The sequence below is a fragment of the Epargyreus clarus genome, unplaced genomic scaffold, assembly GCF_041222505.1.
Source record: "Epargyreus clarus isolate Ecla_fem2 unplaced genomic scaffold, WU_Ecla_fem_2.2 ptg000015l, whole genome shotgun sequence".
Taxonomy (NCBI): Eukaryota; Metazoa; Arthropoda; class Insecta; order Lepidoptera; family Hesperiidae; genus Epargyreus; species Epargyreus clarus.
This window is the reverse complement of record NW_027332223.1, coordinates 14,575,533-14,592,437: the sequence shown is the minus strand read 5'-3', so window position 1 is coordinate 14,592,437 and position 16,905 is coordinate 14,575,533. Positions and strand designations below refer to the sequence as shown.

The 16,905-nt window shown below is 35.6% G+C and overlaps 1 protein-coding gene across 3 annotated transcripts in view; it reads left to right on the top strand.

Annotated features, from left to right (window-relative positions):
- spir (spire type actin nucleation factor) overlaps positions 1-16,905 on the top strand; it is a 179,731-nt gene that overhangs the window by 103,080 nt on the left and 59,746 nt on the right. For all 3 annotated transcript variants that reach the window (XM_073081023.1, XM_073081022.1, XM_073081021.1), the window contains exon 4: positions 10,784-10,935. In XM_073081023.1, the coding sequence (XP_072937124.1) occupies positions 10,784-10,935 (152 nt within the window). The remainder of the gene's footprint in view (positions 1-10,783; positions 10,936-16,905) is intronic.

The following is a 16,905-nucleotide window of genomic DNA, read 5'->3' as shown; positions in this document are numbered from 1 at the left end:
TGGCTTTCAAACGTGTGCGGCGTGTAAATTTTAGTCACTGCATCTGAAAAGCACCTAAATCGCCAATAGTCGTTAAAAGTAAGTGTTAATATCTGCTGGCCATGTAATTGTCATGTTTCTAAGATCATGAGTATTTTTATAGGGTCTACGGATTTGTTACTTTTGTTTGTCTCTTCTTTCTTGTAATTATACGATTGTGTTAGGTTAAACCTTATCATTTGGATATATGTACATGTAATCGTGTTACGATAACAGAACTGTATAAGTAAGCGAATCTAATTATTTATCGTTTAAGTTAAAGTTTAAACTAAATGCAACATGCATTTTAATTAAAGTCTAACTTTAATGTACGAAATGAAAATTGAGCTTAAACGAAACTTTACTACGAGTGTAAAGACCTTTAGAAGTTAGCAAACGAGGCCTACACACGCCATTTACTACGTCCCAGTTGCTTTCAGCGGCTGATAGTGTTGTGCATTTATGAAAGCTCGCCGTTGGCCGCAAAGATTCGCAGCTAGGTCAGCGCCAGCTTACTAGGGATGGCGATTCTTTCCGAAAAACATCGATTGTTAAATCACAAAAAAACGAGACCCAAAGAATAGTCTCCAAAAATCGACCTTCGATCTTTTCAGCTGGAGAGGGCGAAGATAGAAAAGAAATAGAATATAGATAGAAAAAAATAGGTCTTCAGGACCAAACAAGCACTGAAATACGTATCGGTCAGCAAAAAAATGTTTATAACACATTTGTTGATGTTCAATCACCTTCAAAAAGATCGAATTTCGATTTTTATGGATAAAAGATCGATTCATTGAATCGATCTATTGCTGGCGATCGATTAAAATAGTCAACTTTTTTGGTCCAACAGATCGCTTCTTCGATTAATCGATCTCACATCGGCATCCCTAAGGCTTACTGCTTAAACTTGGCCGCAAAACTGAATCGGAGCGTTCAAAGTGTTGAAGGGTTCTCTGGCGAGAAACACGCGGCAATGAACCTTTTGAACTGATTTGTGAAGGAGGGTTGGTTGATTCTGATGCGATTTCCTTCTTTTGTATGTTACGAGTACAATTCAGTAATGCTTCAACTGACTGGAATTATTAAAAGGTATGTTGTATTTCTTGGTATACTATGAGGTAGAATTAAAAATTCAATTTCTGTTTCAATGCGGTGGTTACGTACTCGTAGAGTGACATAAAAAACTTATAAGTAAAAAACACGAAAGCTGATTATTAATAAATGGACGAGTATCATGCGCCTCTTCCTTTTTTGGGCAAAAATAGAAAGTTATTAAAAAGCAATTTATGTTATAAGATTACGTTATTACTATGCTAATTAGTGAACTACACGCATGTTTTTAATCATATTAAATTTCCTATTTCTCTAAACACCTTATGATTGAGATTAAATCGTTACTGAAAGAGTAGTGTCTGTCGCTACCGAATTAATAAGTTTCACTTTCCTTGTATGTCTTCGATATTTCATTAATATTTAAATGTAGGCATAATTTGATATATTTTTAACGGCTCTTATTATATAATATTTTATAGTCTTACTAGTGGTGCCCGCGGCTTCACCCGCATTTTAAAGAAATAATATGACATACATAAAACGGAAAATTTCATCTAAATCAGTCCAGTAGTTTAGGAGGAGTTCAGTGACATACACACGCACATAAGAAATATATATATAAAGATTTTCATGAACTTGTTACTTTGAGATTGGTTGGTGTAAGCGTATTGGTGTTTGTAATTCAACGGTTGAGTTCAGGATTCGATTTTCGTTGGTAATAAACATTTACGAGTACGTGAACGTGGTAGAATAAAAAATACTGATAAATTTTAGCTGATCCCGTGACCTACGAAAAAAAAAAAAAATTTAATTTAATTTTAATTACTACTATATTTTAATACTTTGTATTTAATTGTGAGAAATTCGTGGAAATCATTTGATACCCTATCGGTCTATTGAGAGTTCTGAGAATGGCAGGTACTTGCACTGATAGCAAGTAGTTGCATAAGTACGAGTACGTGCAAAGAGAAATAAATCAAGACATGTGTATAAACACAGTTGATAAAGTAATTCGGTTAAAATTGTGACGAAAGTTTTCATATTCACATCACATCGGCAGTAGTTGCGATAATTCTGTCCCGATGTCACAATTTCACCGGTTAATTTTAATTGCTCTATGTTGAAATCATTCCTCGTAAGACTACCAAATTTTATGTAAATATGTTGATTGTTATTGTGTCACGTCGGGTATTGAGGTTTATTACACTTGAACTGAACTGGTAATTAGGTCTACAGTGTTGGCAAAGTGTAAATTGTTACACTTCGCATTAATGTGTGAATATTGTGGAGCTCTCCTAAGCATTTAGGTTTCATAATGACGTTTTCGTTCACGTGTAAATTAGGTGTAAACTTATGTCTGTTAATACAGACATAAGTTTACATCTGTTAATACAGACATAAGTTTACATCCTTCCTAATGGTTCCTAATGGAATGAATGACCATGTTTTAAGCAGTGATAGCCTAATGGCTTAGAAACTCGGCGTCTCGAACGAAGGGTCCGAGATTCATATCCTAGGCGCGCACCTCTGATTTTTCAAAGTTATGTGCGTATTAGAAATCAATTATCTCTTGCTTAAATCGGTGAAGGAAAACATCGTGAGGAAACCTGCATACCTGAGAGATTTATAAAAAAAAGATCTCAAAGGTATGTGAAGTCTACCAATACGCACTTGGCCAGCGCGCTGGCCTATGATCCTTCTCATTCTGAGAGGAGACCCCTACCCAGCAGTGGGACTATGGTTAATGACGAGCATGTTATAATGGAGGACTCATAAAGCCGTAAGTGTCGGAGATTATTGTAGTTACTACATTATCCAAGCTAGCAGTCCATCTTATGGTTACTTCTCGCTGCCGCCAAGGGACATCTGTAACCAAGTTGAGATGACAAATTATCACCGTGACGCTGGTGCCTTCAAGGTTTCAGAACATACTACCTTCTAAAACTAGCTACGTTTATTTTTGTCATTTGGCAATAATTGCCGTTAGTTTATCGGTGGTAACCGCCCCGCGATCGCAGGTTATCGCAGTGTAGTGATCGGTCGCGTCGCATTGTATGCGGGAATGCGACGCGTGCCGCCCCACGCGTGGGCGTCATTGTTTCCACACGAGCCTCAGTTGCCAATTGACAGATTTACTGCCGAATTCCACGCCGTGCGTTACAGGTTCCTATGTATCTGGGTCACATCTAAATACCTTTTATCTTTACACAACGTCGTTGATGTATGTGAACTGTCGAAAGAGGTGTCGTAGGAGGCAAGTAGGGTTTGATTCCGGAAGTCGCTAGCTCTTTGTAGGAGAGACCTATGTCAAGCAGTGGACTTCTCAAGGCTAAATGGCCATTCTACGGGGTTTTCACTAACAAGTAGGTACATGAGTTTCGAACGGTAAACAATCCGCCTAATGTTCATTGGTAACTATCAAAACTAAAACAATATACCGAATGTGAATTGTTAGGGTTCTGAAAATGAAAGTTCTAAGTATGTATAATTTTTGAGGAGCAATGCAATCGTGAATTTTGACTCCATTCTGTCTATCAAATGTTAAAATCGGCGAAAGTCACTTACCCATCATACATATTCATTACTTATTTTTATTATATTCATACAATATGTTATCGTGTTTCAAAGACATTGTTATCGTCGATCTCAAGATTTGACTATCTCAAAACGATGTCCTATTGCGGCCTCGACCATATTAGCGGAGTTATCTCGATCGTTGCCCTGCCATCATTTTATTTGTAGAGACAGAACATATTGCTGAATATAATGACGTATTTTATAGAAAGTTTTTCTATTTGGTATAGAAGGAAATTTTATGTTTACGACTAAGTTGGATCGCTGTTACTAATTATCTCATTATTAACACCAAAAATATAATAAAACAGAAAATCTAAAGAAAAATCAGTATTCATTTACGATTTCTGAGGTTCCGCTAGATATCAGGTATTTTTCTCCGAAATGATCCTAGAGCTTATGAAGATGTAAAATACTTTTTGTTCGGTTGCTACTTTTTGTTTTATATTTAGTTATTTCGACCTTCCATCAGGTAAATGTAACTTCTGATAGGAATTTCTGATTAACTTCTGACAGGATAACTTTTCTATTAAGAGTTCAGATGTTCTACATTTCTGTTTTCTAATTTAGTTTACATAAGCGAAACTGACACTTTATTATTAAAAACCTCAAGAAAGTTCCTTACCTAAAGCAGCAATGAACGTATTTTCTCTCCCGAAAAGAATACCGGGGCTATAAAATTACTACGTATAAGTATTTGCAATTAAAACATCATAATTCTTTGCAGCCTTTCGGCTCACTTGTCGGAATATAAATTTGCACCAACCGGTTTATGTGCAGTTTAAAAACTCATCCATTGCCCTTATACATACTCGTCTACGCCCGAGGATCCGTCTCCATTATAAAGACAAGTGTATTTTTTGGCGTCGCTTGATTGATTACGATTCCCCTTTCTGGTAGAGACCTATTTCTGGCAGTTGACTTATCTGGAAACATGTTTTATTACTGTTAGAGTGTCATATGGTACAGTATCTTGGAAGAAGCACAAGTATTGTATAAATATCCTATACAGGTAATATCGATGATAATTTCGCTGATAATATATATGTACATATCTTTTAAAGTTGTGATATTAGTGACTCATGTATATTATTGTATATATTAATGTTATCTGAGCGTACACAACTATCCTATTCATATTGACGACCAAACGCCATATATCATAATAATTCATGGATTATTTCAAATTGTGTTGTTCCTGTATTATTGCAAATCTACGAAGAAGGGGTGGAGTGATTTTGGAGCTACCTACTCGTACGTACTGTTTTATGACTTAAATTTAGGAATATCACAATATCTTTTTAATACTTCCGTGAAATAGTTTTCTTTTACAAGCGATATGACTTTGTCAAGGTTTTTGTCGAAGGAATATCGAACATAGGGACAGACCTAACATTTTATATGTACGTAGAGAGAAGAGGAGCCATTAATCATATTGAAGTGACCGTCGATTTAAGGCAGCGTCGTGCATCGCTCGTATTTCGTCGTGAAAATATCGATAAATCCTGCATCTCGTGTTGACGTGCAATTATGGTGTTTATGTTGCACATAGCCTACTTCGGGATATCTGCGATGAATTGTTACTGTGTACACCTTTGGCCAACATTGGACGCAAATGTTTGACGGAACTTTCTGTGCTTGTTTATAATTTTTGGGTCATTTTGCACTTTTATATTATGCTTTTTAAAATTAACTAAATAAATATTGCACAAACATGGCTTTTTAACCCTAGAATGTAAATTTACTTAAATTTGCCATTTTAATGTGGGTATATCGGTATATCGGTTGATTTAGATATTTCTTGACCTTGACCTAGGTTTATTTTAAATCCCTGAAACTGTTTACAGGGTGTTTTTAAAAAGCCTCGTCTAAAGATATCCTCACATTTTTGTATCAGTTGCGAGCTGGCTTTTCTTAATTGTAACTTACCAGACTATCAACGATCTTCTTTTGATACATTAAATGTAACTTTTTCTTTTGCACGAACTAAAAAATATTTTATCGGAAATGTATCCACGGGAGTGCTTGGCCCATGGTGTACAATCAGGGCCAGTGAAAGTGCCCGGCGCCACGGCAAACGACCTATGTTATGCACAGCGGACAATGTTTCAAATTATTATTAATAGTTTCGTCCGTGTTATGGGCGTGGCCTATTAGTGCCCCTTTGTTTGGTCCCAGTATGATCGATGATCAAGCTTTCAGCTCCGTGAAATGATAGTTTCCTGGTAGGTACGACTGTGTATCGCTCAGTTGAAATGTCTTCTTTTGTTCGTAATGTTGTTTTGTTGTTGTATTGTATATTGTTTAATGTGTTTGCTTATTTTTTCAACAATGAGAGATATTTGTAATGCAAAACAAAGATACAGTTTTCTCTTGCGAGTAAAAATGGGCGGAGATGTTTTTTTGCATGAGAAAGCCAAAGTGCTCCTCCTCAAGTTACAATATGAATGATATTGTAAACAAAAATACTTAGTCTAAAGTACACCTAGTCTTCCTATTACGTATCTGAGGCATTCTGGGAAATTAAGATTAAGTTTATGAAATCATATGCTAGTACTATGAGTTTCTTTACCAACTTCCTTATATTCTGTATAGTAATCGAAATAAGTGATGGAAATATGCGTAACATATTTCAACTGTACAAGCGTCCCGTTACGAGCCGCCCCGGGTTCCTGGGAACCCCGGCTGATTTGCACTAACAACATGTAACAGTTATTCCTCTCCCACGAGCTATGTTGGCCACAACTAAAGAATAGATTCTATTGTAATTGCCATAGTTTAATAATGTAATCTGCTCTTGTTAATTATGCTTATAACATGAACCATAATACAGGGATCATTATTCTTGAGAGCTGCGTACGGTTTATGATTTTCTACTATTGTTTCGTTTGTACTGTTTTGTTTTTATTGACGGTAAACTAAGTGATATAATAAAATGTTTCTTAAATAGAAACCGTTTTAACTAACAAGAACAATGTTTATGATAACAAATATGAAATATGAGTTGCAAGCTTCCAAGCCTCCTCTTACTCATGTATTGTCATCGCATTTATATGTAGGTGTATGCATATCGTTTTGAATTTATAGCTTTAGCAGACACTTATCAAGCTGAAAGTGAAATTAGTAGCGATTGCTCAAACAAACAATAGATCGTAGTGCACAGCACAAAGGTCCGGCGAGTGAGTCAGAGTGCGATAAAACAGACTTACTATGTGTCGCCTGGCGCCAGGGAAATGACGCCGTCCGCAGTCGCAGTATTGTATGTCGTGAAATACGTGGTGAAATTTCAGATTAATGGAAATCATCTTTTCACTTTAGGTTAGCTATTAGTCTTCGTTTTGTTTTCATTGTGCTTCCTTATCTCCGCGAAGATTTATTGAACACACTATATAGCCGGTAGAATGAGGGCATCTGAAAACAATAACTTCCCGAGCCAGCAAAATATATCTATACATCAAACGTGTAACATAGTAACTCGTGTCTGTATTTTATTTTATTTTATTTTATGTTACATGCTAGGCGCCAGGAAAATGGCGTTATTCACTGTTATCTGTAGTCGAATGTGCAATGTGTCAATCCCGTGTGTCTTGGATCTGCGTCTATTGTTCCTGTATTTCGTTTTGTGATATATGTTGGGTCCGTCCATTTATTTAGAAGATCCCAGTACCATTTAAAAAACCTTATGTCATAACCTTTCGTTAAATGCGTCAATTTAGAGCATTTTCCTGCCTATCTTCGAAAGGGTAATGCTGTTCTTATACTCGACAATTCCCGGTAGTAGATAAGGGCCATGAATATACTATTTATTTTACTTTAATGATATCATAGCACATATTCCTATATTACTCTGATTCACTAGTGAGATAGTAACAAATGTAAGTAAAGCGTAAATCTATTACGAAAGCATTCGTGACCATACAGTATCGCTTACAAACTTATGTTACGTCGCTCGCCTGGCGCCAGGGTAATGACGTCTTATATATACGAGTATTTACGATGTTTCGTGAGGGTTGTACTAGATGGTAACCTAATTTTGACACTTTACAAATTAACTGCTATGCTCTATCTATAATGATTTCGTATTTTATACAAATAAACGGTTTTCCCCGAATAAATACGAGTATATGCCTTTTGGGAATTTTGTACGCGTAAAATAAAACAGTCATTCCACTATCAATCATTGGGAATAACATTTTAGGTCTGAAATAAAACACGATAGCGTGGGCAGACAGGGAAATGATAAGAGAACAATTATAATTTTAATCGCTGCTATATTATTCAAATAATATTATTTCTATTTTAAGTAGACACGCAATGCGATCCAACTTAGCCCTCAGGGATAGCAAAATATCTGTGACCAATCTCAGATATTCTATTTAAAGTTGATTACAGATGTCCAAGGGTCGTAGTAACTGTTTTTTAATAATATGGGAGAAGCAGACGAGCATGCATTTCATTTGATGGTAAGTGGCTACTGCCGCCCATGGACATCTGTAATCAACCCCAGATAGGATTATATATTCTTACGTGGAGTACAGGTGCGCCGTTATCCCTGAGGACTAAGCTGGAACGCCTCAGACAAGTATGTCTCCCCTACCACACCCTTCAAACCAGAACACAACAGCGCTCAATACTGCTGTTATGAGACAGAAATAGGTGTGGCGGTGCTGCTGCTGGAGTTGAACCATTCTACCATTTTCAAAATACCTTCAAACCTATTTACTATCGTATAGATTGTATGCTCATTAGCTACTTCATTCTAGCAATTCTCATACCGTTTATTCGACTTCGATTCGACAGATATTCAACTACTATGAGGAGTTGCACAAAATCATTGAGTCAGAAGCAAGACCTTTGACCGATGGTGGCTTACAGTTAATTCAATAATAACAATAACTGTTTATGTTTATGACTGTTTATGATATCACTTATAAAATTAATATATGTCACGAACTCACATATCACGAGTTAAAATCAAATTTGTATCAGAGAATGGATTTTCCAATCAATGTTGGGCGTTACGTAAAGGTAATATGTAGGTATTATATGATAAAATATACCTTTTAAGTTCGTATCATATTATATGTCTACAAAGATGCTGTTTTGTTCTAGTTTAGGGTGTGGGATAAGGAAGTCTCACTTTACGTAATTATATTTTAGCCCATAAAGGTAGCGACGCATGTAGGTTTAATTTTAGGGGTTTTATTTTGTATGAAATTTGTTACAGCTTAGGTTCATTGCTATTTTATTCTACTGAAAAAATACAGTCTTTCGGAAAAAACATCCATTTTTTTGTCAAAAGATTGTGTTATTTACAAGTAAGATGCAGTCATTATCAAATTTGATCTTTGTTAAGCAAACATTGGATCGATTGTTTATTTTAATACCATAAAATAATAAGCAACTAAAATGAGATTGCATTTGCTTTTGGAAAAATACCGGACGTGTATTTTTGAGCTGGATATAGAGTTAGTCCTTTTTGGAGTCGCGTAGCAATAAAGCAGTGGCCAGATGGACCGCGATAAACATTTTCTATAGGCACTTATAACTGTAGTCAGCGAAACGTAATCTCGCCCGCGCTTAAAATAATTTCGGGCTTACTAAACATTGCCAAATGGAAGGACAAACTGCCAGACACATGACTCATTAGAAACCTAATGTCTGTCTTTTAACCCACGTATTGCTCAAGCACTGCAAATTAGAGGCATGACACTTGTAATTATGATATGGTAATTATAATTATAATACGCATTATTGCTATGAACCAAGAATGTAGTCAAAGAGATTGATCGTTGCGTCACAAAAGTTCCTATTAGGTATGGTAAGCGTATACAAATTTTCAGAGGTACAACAAAATCCGGGTAACTCAAAGGAATTTCTATAATACAGGAGAGGAATTCCAATATTTGTGGATAAGTTTAGTACGTAGCGTTAAGAATTTCAAGCCTTAGTTGTTTGCTAAAGCGATGTTGGTATTTTATTATGTTATGTAATTAATTTCTGAACATAAAATTGGTAAATTTAACAACGTATTTAGTACCTACGTGTGTATACATGTAAATATGATGAATTGTGCTCCAATTTAAACATAAATATTGGTAATTATGGAATCGTCTCTTATCTCTTGGGGGAATTACAGGTTTGTAGAGCGGGAAAGTATAAATCCGTAAATATTGCAATCTTAATTCTACAAATACTTACTTAATAATCCGCAAAAATGAAATGACATACATTGCAACGACATATTGTGTACTTAATAAAAAAATAGATGATGATTATTAATTATAAACTGAGTAAGTAAAACGTTTTATTGATCTTTTTATCAATTCACACCGCACTATTTACAGTTTTACAGGAGTATAAACAAAGTTTTTACGGGCATTGCGTTAAGAACGTGCTATGATTACTTCGTCATCGTTGTGTCGCATATTGCACAACCGGGCGTCGGTCCGACGGCGGGCGTCACCGCTGTCAGTGCAGTCGATCACAATGGGTCGTGTCGTGACGCGGCCCGCAATGTGTAACTGGATCACACGTGGCCGATCAAGGCCGTTCGGGTTTTATGCGGTGTTGTCGATCGAACTCGTTTTGGCAATAACACTTCTGAACTTTACAGCTTGCAACATTTGTGAGGATGCAAGTCACTGTTGTCGCTATGGTGCTTGATCTTACGGGTTTGATCTCTGGATAGGCATTTTGTATTAGTTATAGGAATACAAGGGATGCGTGTACTGTACAGCTATGAATTGCTTTATATTAAATTATTAGGTTAAATTGTGGGGTTTAGGCGGTGAGGAATATTTTTAGATAGGCACTGTAAGCGCATGAGCTTTTTCACTAAATTAAATTTATAAAGTTGTCTCTCCCTCCTCTATTGTCTATACCTTATACATATAAATGATCTATGGTTTACCGTCGATACATATAAAATATACAAACATCCAGAATCACACTTATCAATTTATACTTGTGCCTGACTGGGTATCAAACCCAATACGTGCTTTTCTGCTAGTGACTTTATGTCATCATGTTTACAATTTGTAAAAACTCAATATATGATAAATCCAAATTTTTTAGAGATTTTTTATTACTAACGTTTATATATAAAATGAGTGATGTAACGATTTTCTTGTTACAGAGGATGATGAGGAGTGTGGAGCCATGTCGGAGGGCTCGGAGACATCGGAGGGCGGGCGGGCGGACACGGACGACGAGGGTATTGAGAGGGACTCCGAGCCGGCGCCCCGCCGCCGACGGGTCAGGCGGTTCCTGCTCAAGGATGTGGTGGAGGTGAGCATCATCATCATCTCTTGTCATTACACTTTTGGGCACAGATCTTCTTCAAGGTGTGCTACTACATTTGATGATTCTGATGTTCTGTTATGAAAGTGTTTAAAATATTATACGTACTTCGCATAGAAATTCACCAATGAAGCGGCACCACTGCCTGTTGTTTGTATGTAATGGCGATGTTAGGGTCCGTTGTATTTTGTTTTGGTTGATTGTAAAATGCAAGTTGGTACTCTTGCACGAGACGTTTTATTTTTCCCGACGAACGAATTTGTCCCTATAGTAGCTCAAAACGTACCTGATGATGTATAAAATATTTTATGGCGACAGTTATTACAGGCTAACTGCTCCTACTTTATAAAATAAAGAGGAAGTTTATGTGGCCCAAATAGTCACTACTCGATTTTTATGGCACTGGCACTATCAAACGCATCTCTTAAAAAGATGGCCCTTCCGTGCACATTACACACGCGGCTTTCTCTCGGGAGACGATTTCGATCCTTATCCTAATGAGTAACATAAGGCTACGAGTACACTTTAAATGAGCATTCATAAGGTTTTCTGTCATGTATTATTGTAGCGGTACTAGTAGTACTAATACGTATGCACTATATCCTGAAATGAAAAAAAAAACGTTACATAATAAAAAAAGTTAAGGCAACGTTCATATAATTGTTGCAATAAATTCAGGTTAACTCGAAGATTACTATTGTTACATCCGGAGATAGGATTATGTCACCTCACAACGCAATCGGCGATACAAACAACATTCCTTGTTTAAAGGCTTTGTTTAATTTTATAGACAATCGTGACATAACTTTTGTCACACACATACAAAATAGAACCTAAGTATAATTATTTATTCTTTAAATTTAATTTTCAATCATAAAATGTAGCTTAATTGAAATTTATTTTAATTATGACTACTTTAAAAGGCTATCTAAATATAATAATTATTTTTATAATAATATTATGTTATGTTTATAGCTCTTTATGGTCTCCATAAAATTATGGCACATGAAAATTTATCAATTAAACCAGGGAACTCGGGGAACGTAACTTTTCCGTTTTATTTTATTGTCCAGTGAGCTTTTTAATTACCCACGGTGACTATAATTATGTAGTTGTGGGCGCCACGTTGAAGTCGATGGGGGTTCGTCATCAGCTATTTAATATAGGTACATACTCGTACACAGACCTGTATTTGTTTTTTGTGGTTGTGTGGTACATAATAACTTAAAGTTATAGATAGAAACATACAAGATTATGGAACCTTAGCTGAGATTGGTAGTTGGATGGACGCTAGTGGCTAAATTATTCAGCTGGCATACTCGTATCTGGTAAATCCGTACCTCGCCTCCAATCCATATTAGAAAATCTAGTGGGTACTGAAAGCTAAAACGTTTTTGTAAGGAAATTAATTGTGAAATTAATGTGACTAAATTGATCTACTTAGTTGTGCACGCAGCTTAATGTGTGTTACATCATCATCATGCAGTCAAGGGTGATGACGTGTTTGGTGCTGTGATGACATCCACTTTCACTACTCTATTACTTATTTGGAGAGCAACGACGGGATTTGGTTTGGGAAGCTTAGGCCTCTTGCTTACTGAGCGGTTCTTGTATTAAGAATACCGGATTACACGTGAATTTAAATGGCATTTGTATGTTCAATGTGTTCAGTGTTTCAATGTGGATAGTCTAAACGCCCTTTTGTAGTAATTCATCTATCTATTTGTTCTTGTGAAAGATAAAAATTTTACAACGTCTATCAGGTAAAAATTGACACATTTCATGCATTTTAGAAATATATCTTATATATTAAATTTACGTGTCACAATTTTAGTTACTGTATTACTCCGAAACGGCTTTACCGATTTTCACCGAATTTTTTATGCATATTCAGTAGGTCTGAGAATAGGCTACTATCTATTTTTCATGACCCTAAGTGATGAGGGTTGTTTACCCTTAAACTTTTTTTATTTATATGGCAACACAACGTTTGCCGGGTCAGCTAGTAAATTTATACAATTTAAGAGAAAATTATAATTGGGTGTGAGTAAACATAACTTGGGTAACCACTATACGTACTTAAATGTCCCTTGTGGACGTTGTAAGATGCCCTTGTGGACGTTGGTCTATAAATCAAAGCTCACTTTAATAATATACTATAATTTAAGAGCAAGCAAATTACACAGTTATTACTTTCCTGTACTACTATTATTAATTAATTTCTAGACATTCCAATAGTTATAGATGTGGTAATGACTTATAAACCGAGACTGACCTACAGGACGTATGTGTATGAGCGGCCTTAGTATCTTTTACGATCCCATAACAAAGTTGTAAAGTGATTTCTGTGTGCATCTAAGTGATTATTATTTTACGACGATAGACACTAAAATGTTTCAATATTACGTTATGATGCAAGTTGTTAAGGTTGTCACGTGTTTTATAGTTTAGATACTGTTATTTTATAAAAAAAAATAAAAACATTTTACCAAGATACTAAGACAACAAAATAGGTATTTTGTATGTGTTAAAGTAAAAAGATTGAATTTCTTATTTATTTTTTATATTTACGCACGAACTGTTGATATTGTCGGCGTGAACACTGAATTAGATTTCCTGCGGTGCGTGAGAATTTCTTTAAATTGAATTTAACGTTTCTTAGAAAGATAAGCTTGGATATGTAATAGGTAATTTTAGATTTATATAAATAAACATTTATATTTACGTTAATTTAAAAACTTATGAGATTATGAGTTATGAGAAAATATTACATTTTTATCTCGAGGTAATAGTATCTATAACCTTAGTATAGAACGTAATAGTTACCAGAAGTTTAAACAAACGTCAACAATATTTGTTAATAACAATTTAATTTAGAAATGCAGTATGTGCCAACCCTAATAAGCCTGCAGTAAACCCACTAACACATCCTACGATTAAACGAACGCATCTAAATTTCAGTGCAAGCATTCTCTTATCTTATTAACACTCCATTTGAACCTTTACGAGTTTACGAGAAAGAAAGAAAGTACGTATTACCTGCAACAGTTTAAGCGAAAAGAAAGTTACTAAGTGGCATCATATAAAAATACTATACGTGGTACTTATGTAGACTTTTGTACTTAAATTTAAGATATTGTTTATTTTGTTGTTGACGCCTATTTATTTAAATGGGTAGCAGGCAAATTTAAGAAAGTATTTTTGTAGCTTTGTTATTTATTGTGGAAGGCTATAATTGTAGCCTAATGTAATGATAATCGCTGATTTGGAACCGGAGAACCATCAATCGTCATGAATCCACACTTGGTGAGCATGGTTGACTATGGCCAAAACCCCCGTTTCAATCTGAAGAGACCCATTCCCATTTACGAGATTGTATTGTGTTGACGACGATGCATTAATTTATTTATTGAAACGAGTTTTATTATTATATTCATCCATTAACCGCAATCCACGTATTGCCTGATTACCTTACTGTAATCCATATTTGTCGCCTAGACACCGTCTGCTATAGCTCGCGGAGCTTCAAACGAATTTGGTAAAACAACTATTGTACACCGGTAGTAATTAGTTACTTCACAAAGACTAATCAATAACGGTGCCGACGCACTATTTCAACGATTTCTCTCGCTGACCCCTGACCGCTAATGGGGTGGTGACCGTCTACGATTCGCCTATTAATCTGTTGAGCGATTAGTATCTTTGGTTAATGAGCCGGGCCGTAGCGGATCCTTTTATGGCTACGTTGGATTTGATTCTGTAAATGCTTGGAGGTGATTTTACTTGTGACCTATTCACACTATATTAGAATATTAACGGTCGTTTAAAGTATACCATCCTTATTTTGGGTAGAATTTTTATATATCTATCTCTGTTTTATATTAGAAGCGTAGTAGCGCTGCTACGTTCTGCTTGTAATGTTTTGATAAGGGAGAAATTAACACGAGATATCCCAATTCGTCTTCACGATTAATATCGAATTTGTGGTCGAACTCAGGTAGAGCTCTACGGATGCATATGCTTGATATTTCATGGAGTATTTTAATAGTGGACTCATCTACTATTTCTATTTCAAAGATAATTTTATGTAGGAAAATCTACGATGTAAAAGAGAGTGATTTATGCTAGTCCTTACATAACAGACTTTTATTAAGAGTCAGTAATTTATTGCAGAGATGGAGTGCGCTATGTTAATCTATGACACTCGTAGAAAACTGGGTTAAAGCGTAACAAATGACAATATCATTTCATTAAATCTCTAAAGTGGATCTTCTGAAGTTTTATGAGGTTTTCGAGTGGTTACTTACTATGAAGTGGATAGCTTATTAAGATATGCACTACTGAGTTCAAATAGGTTTAAATCTTTTAGTACATATCAGGAGGCCATAGACTGAATATATATTAGTTAATTATCCACAATTTCGGATGTGGAAGCTCTATTAGTTATTTGTGGTATCCATATTTTTGAAATATCAAACCACATGTTACAAAAAACCTTATTATCTTATTTTGGTTTTAATAATTAAGGCTCTGTTGTAGGTATGTATTAAAGTAAAGAATTTGGAAATTTGTACACAATTTATGTGGTAATTTTCATAATCGTGTACATATGTTCATATTAAAATGTGTATTTGAATATGAATAAGTAGAAACGATGCACATAAATACTAAACGTAATTTTCTTTAAAATGTATTTGAATAATATCCATTTACAATGTTTAAAATGGGTCACTGGTGGAGGCCACAATACGCTTTTTCTTAATAACTTGAAGATTGATCTCTTTTTCGTGATCTAGAATAAGTAAAAACTGTATAAAACTTCAAATATCTCACCATTCAAACTGAAAGGCGGAGAAGAAAACTTAAATTCTATAAAAATGAAAATGGAACTAAGCCGGAAGGAAATTAAATTTTGTCTAGCTATAGAAAACATGTATGTTTTACCTAATTATACTGGAAATAACCATCTTAATATTTTAACTTGAATGAGACAAAATCTGTAGTACCTATGATAAAATATGTCGGCCATTAAGTAAATTTATGCGTTCACAAACGTAATAATTTCCAATCACGCCATTTACATCGGGTTAATTAATTTGGACCGAAACCGCGGCGTTGTCTTACGTTGTTGTGGAATAATATCTAGATTGTATTGACATCGCTATGCGACAGGTTCGAATTAATTTACGAAAACAAACAAGTTGCGCCGCTTCGGTAAGCCGGCGTTGTTGGCGGCGTTTCATTGTTGCTATCAAGATCAAGATTTTCGAGTTTTATATATGGTTGTTTACGTTATTATATTGTAATACTATTTATAAACGACATTCAAAGCTGCATGCTTGTCTATCATAAACTTGTTTGTTGGTTAAAATACGTTTACCACTTGACATTTCACTACGTCGTGATAGCTAATTGTATCGGTCGGTGAAATTAGCCAGCCTATCTACGTAATATTAGACATAATTCGCAACAGATGCGCACCTTATCTAGCCACACATTAGACGAGATTTGCAAGATGCGTTAAGGCCTTAATTAGAACGCTTCAAAGCACATCAAACTAACAAGTGATACAACCTTAATAAGTAACGAACGAGCCTATAAAGTAATAAAGACGAAAGCGCTAGCCGCCGCGGAATTACCGCCGGCGCGCAGTAGCACACAATAATTTATACTGAACGTGCCGTCGGCTGAAAACACATGATCTAGATTCTAGATGGCCGCGTCCTTCGCGGGCGGCGGTGTGAAAGCGGCCTGAGATATACCGCAATTAAGTTTTCCAACACTATAAATTTACTCATTGATTTCCGATAACAGCCAGCGAAGGTGGTTTGTATAGGGCAACGGTGGATAGTATCGTGTAGAAGCGAAACTTTGGATATCGATGCTCGATACTACGTTTGAAGTATCGGTTAAATTAGGGTAGGTTGGTCCGTGTCTCTGATCTCAAGCGGTATCTAT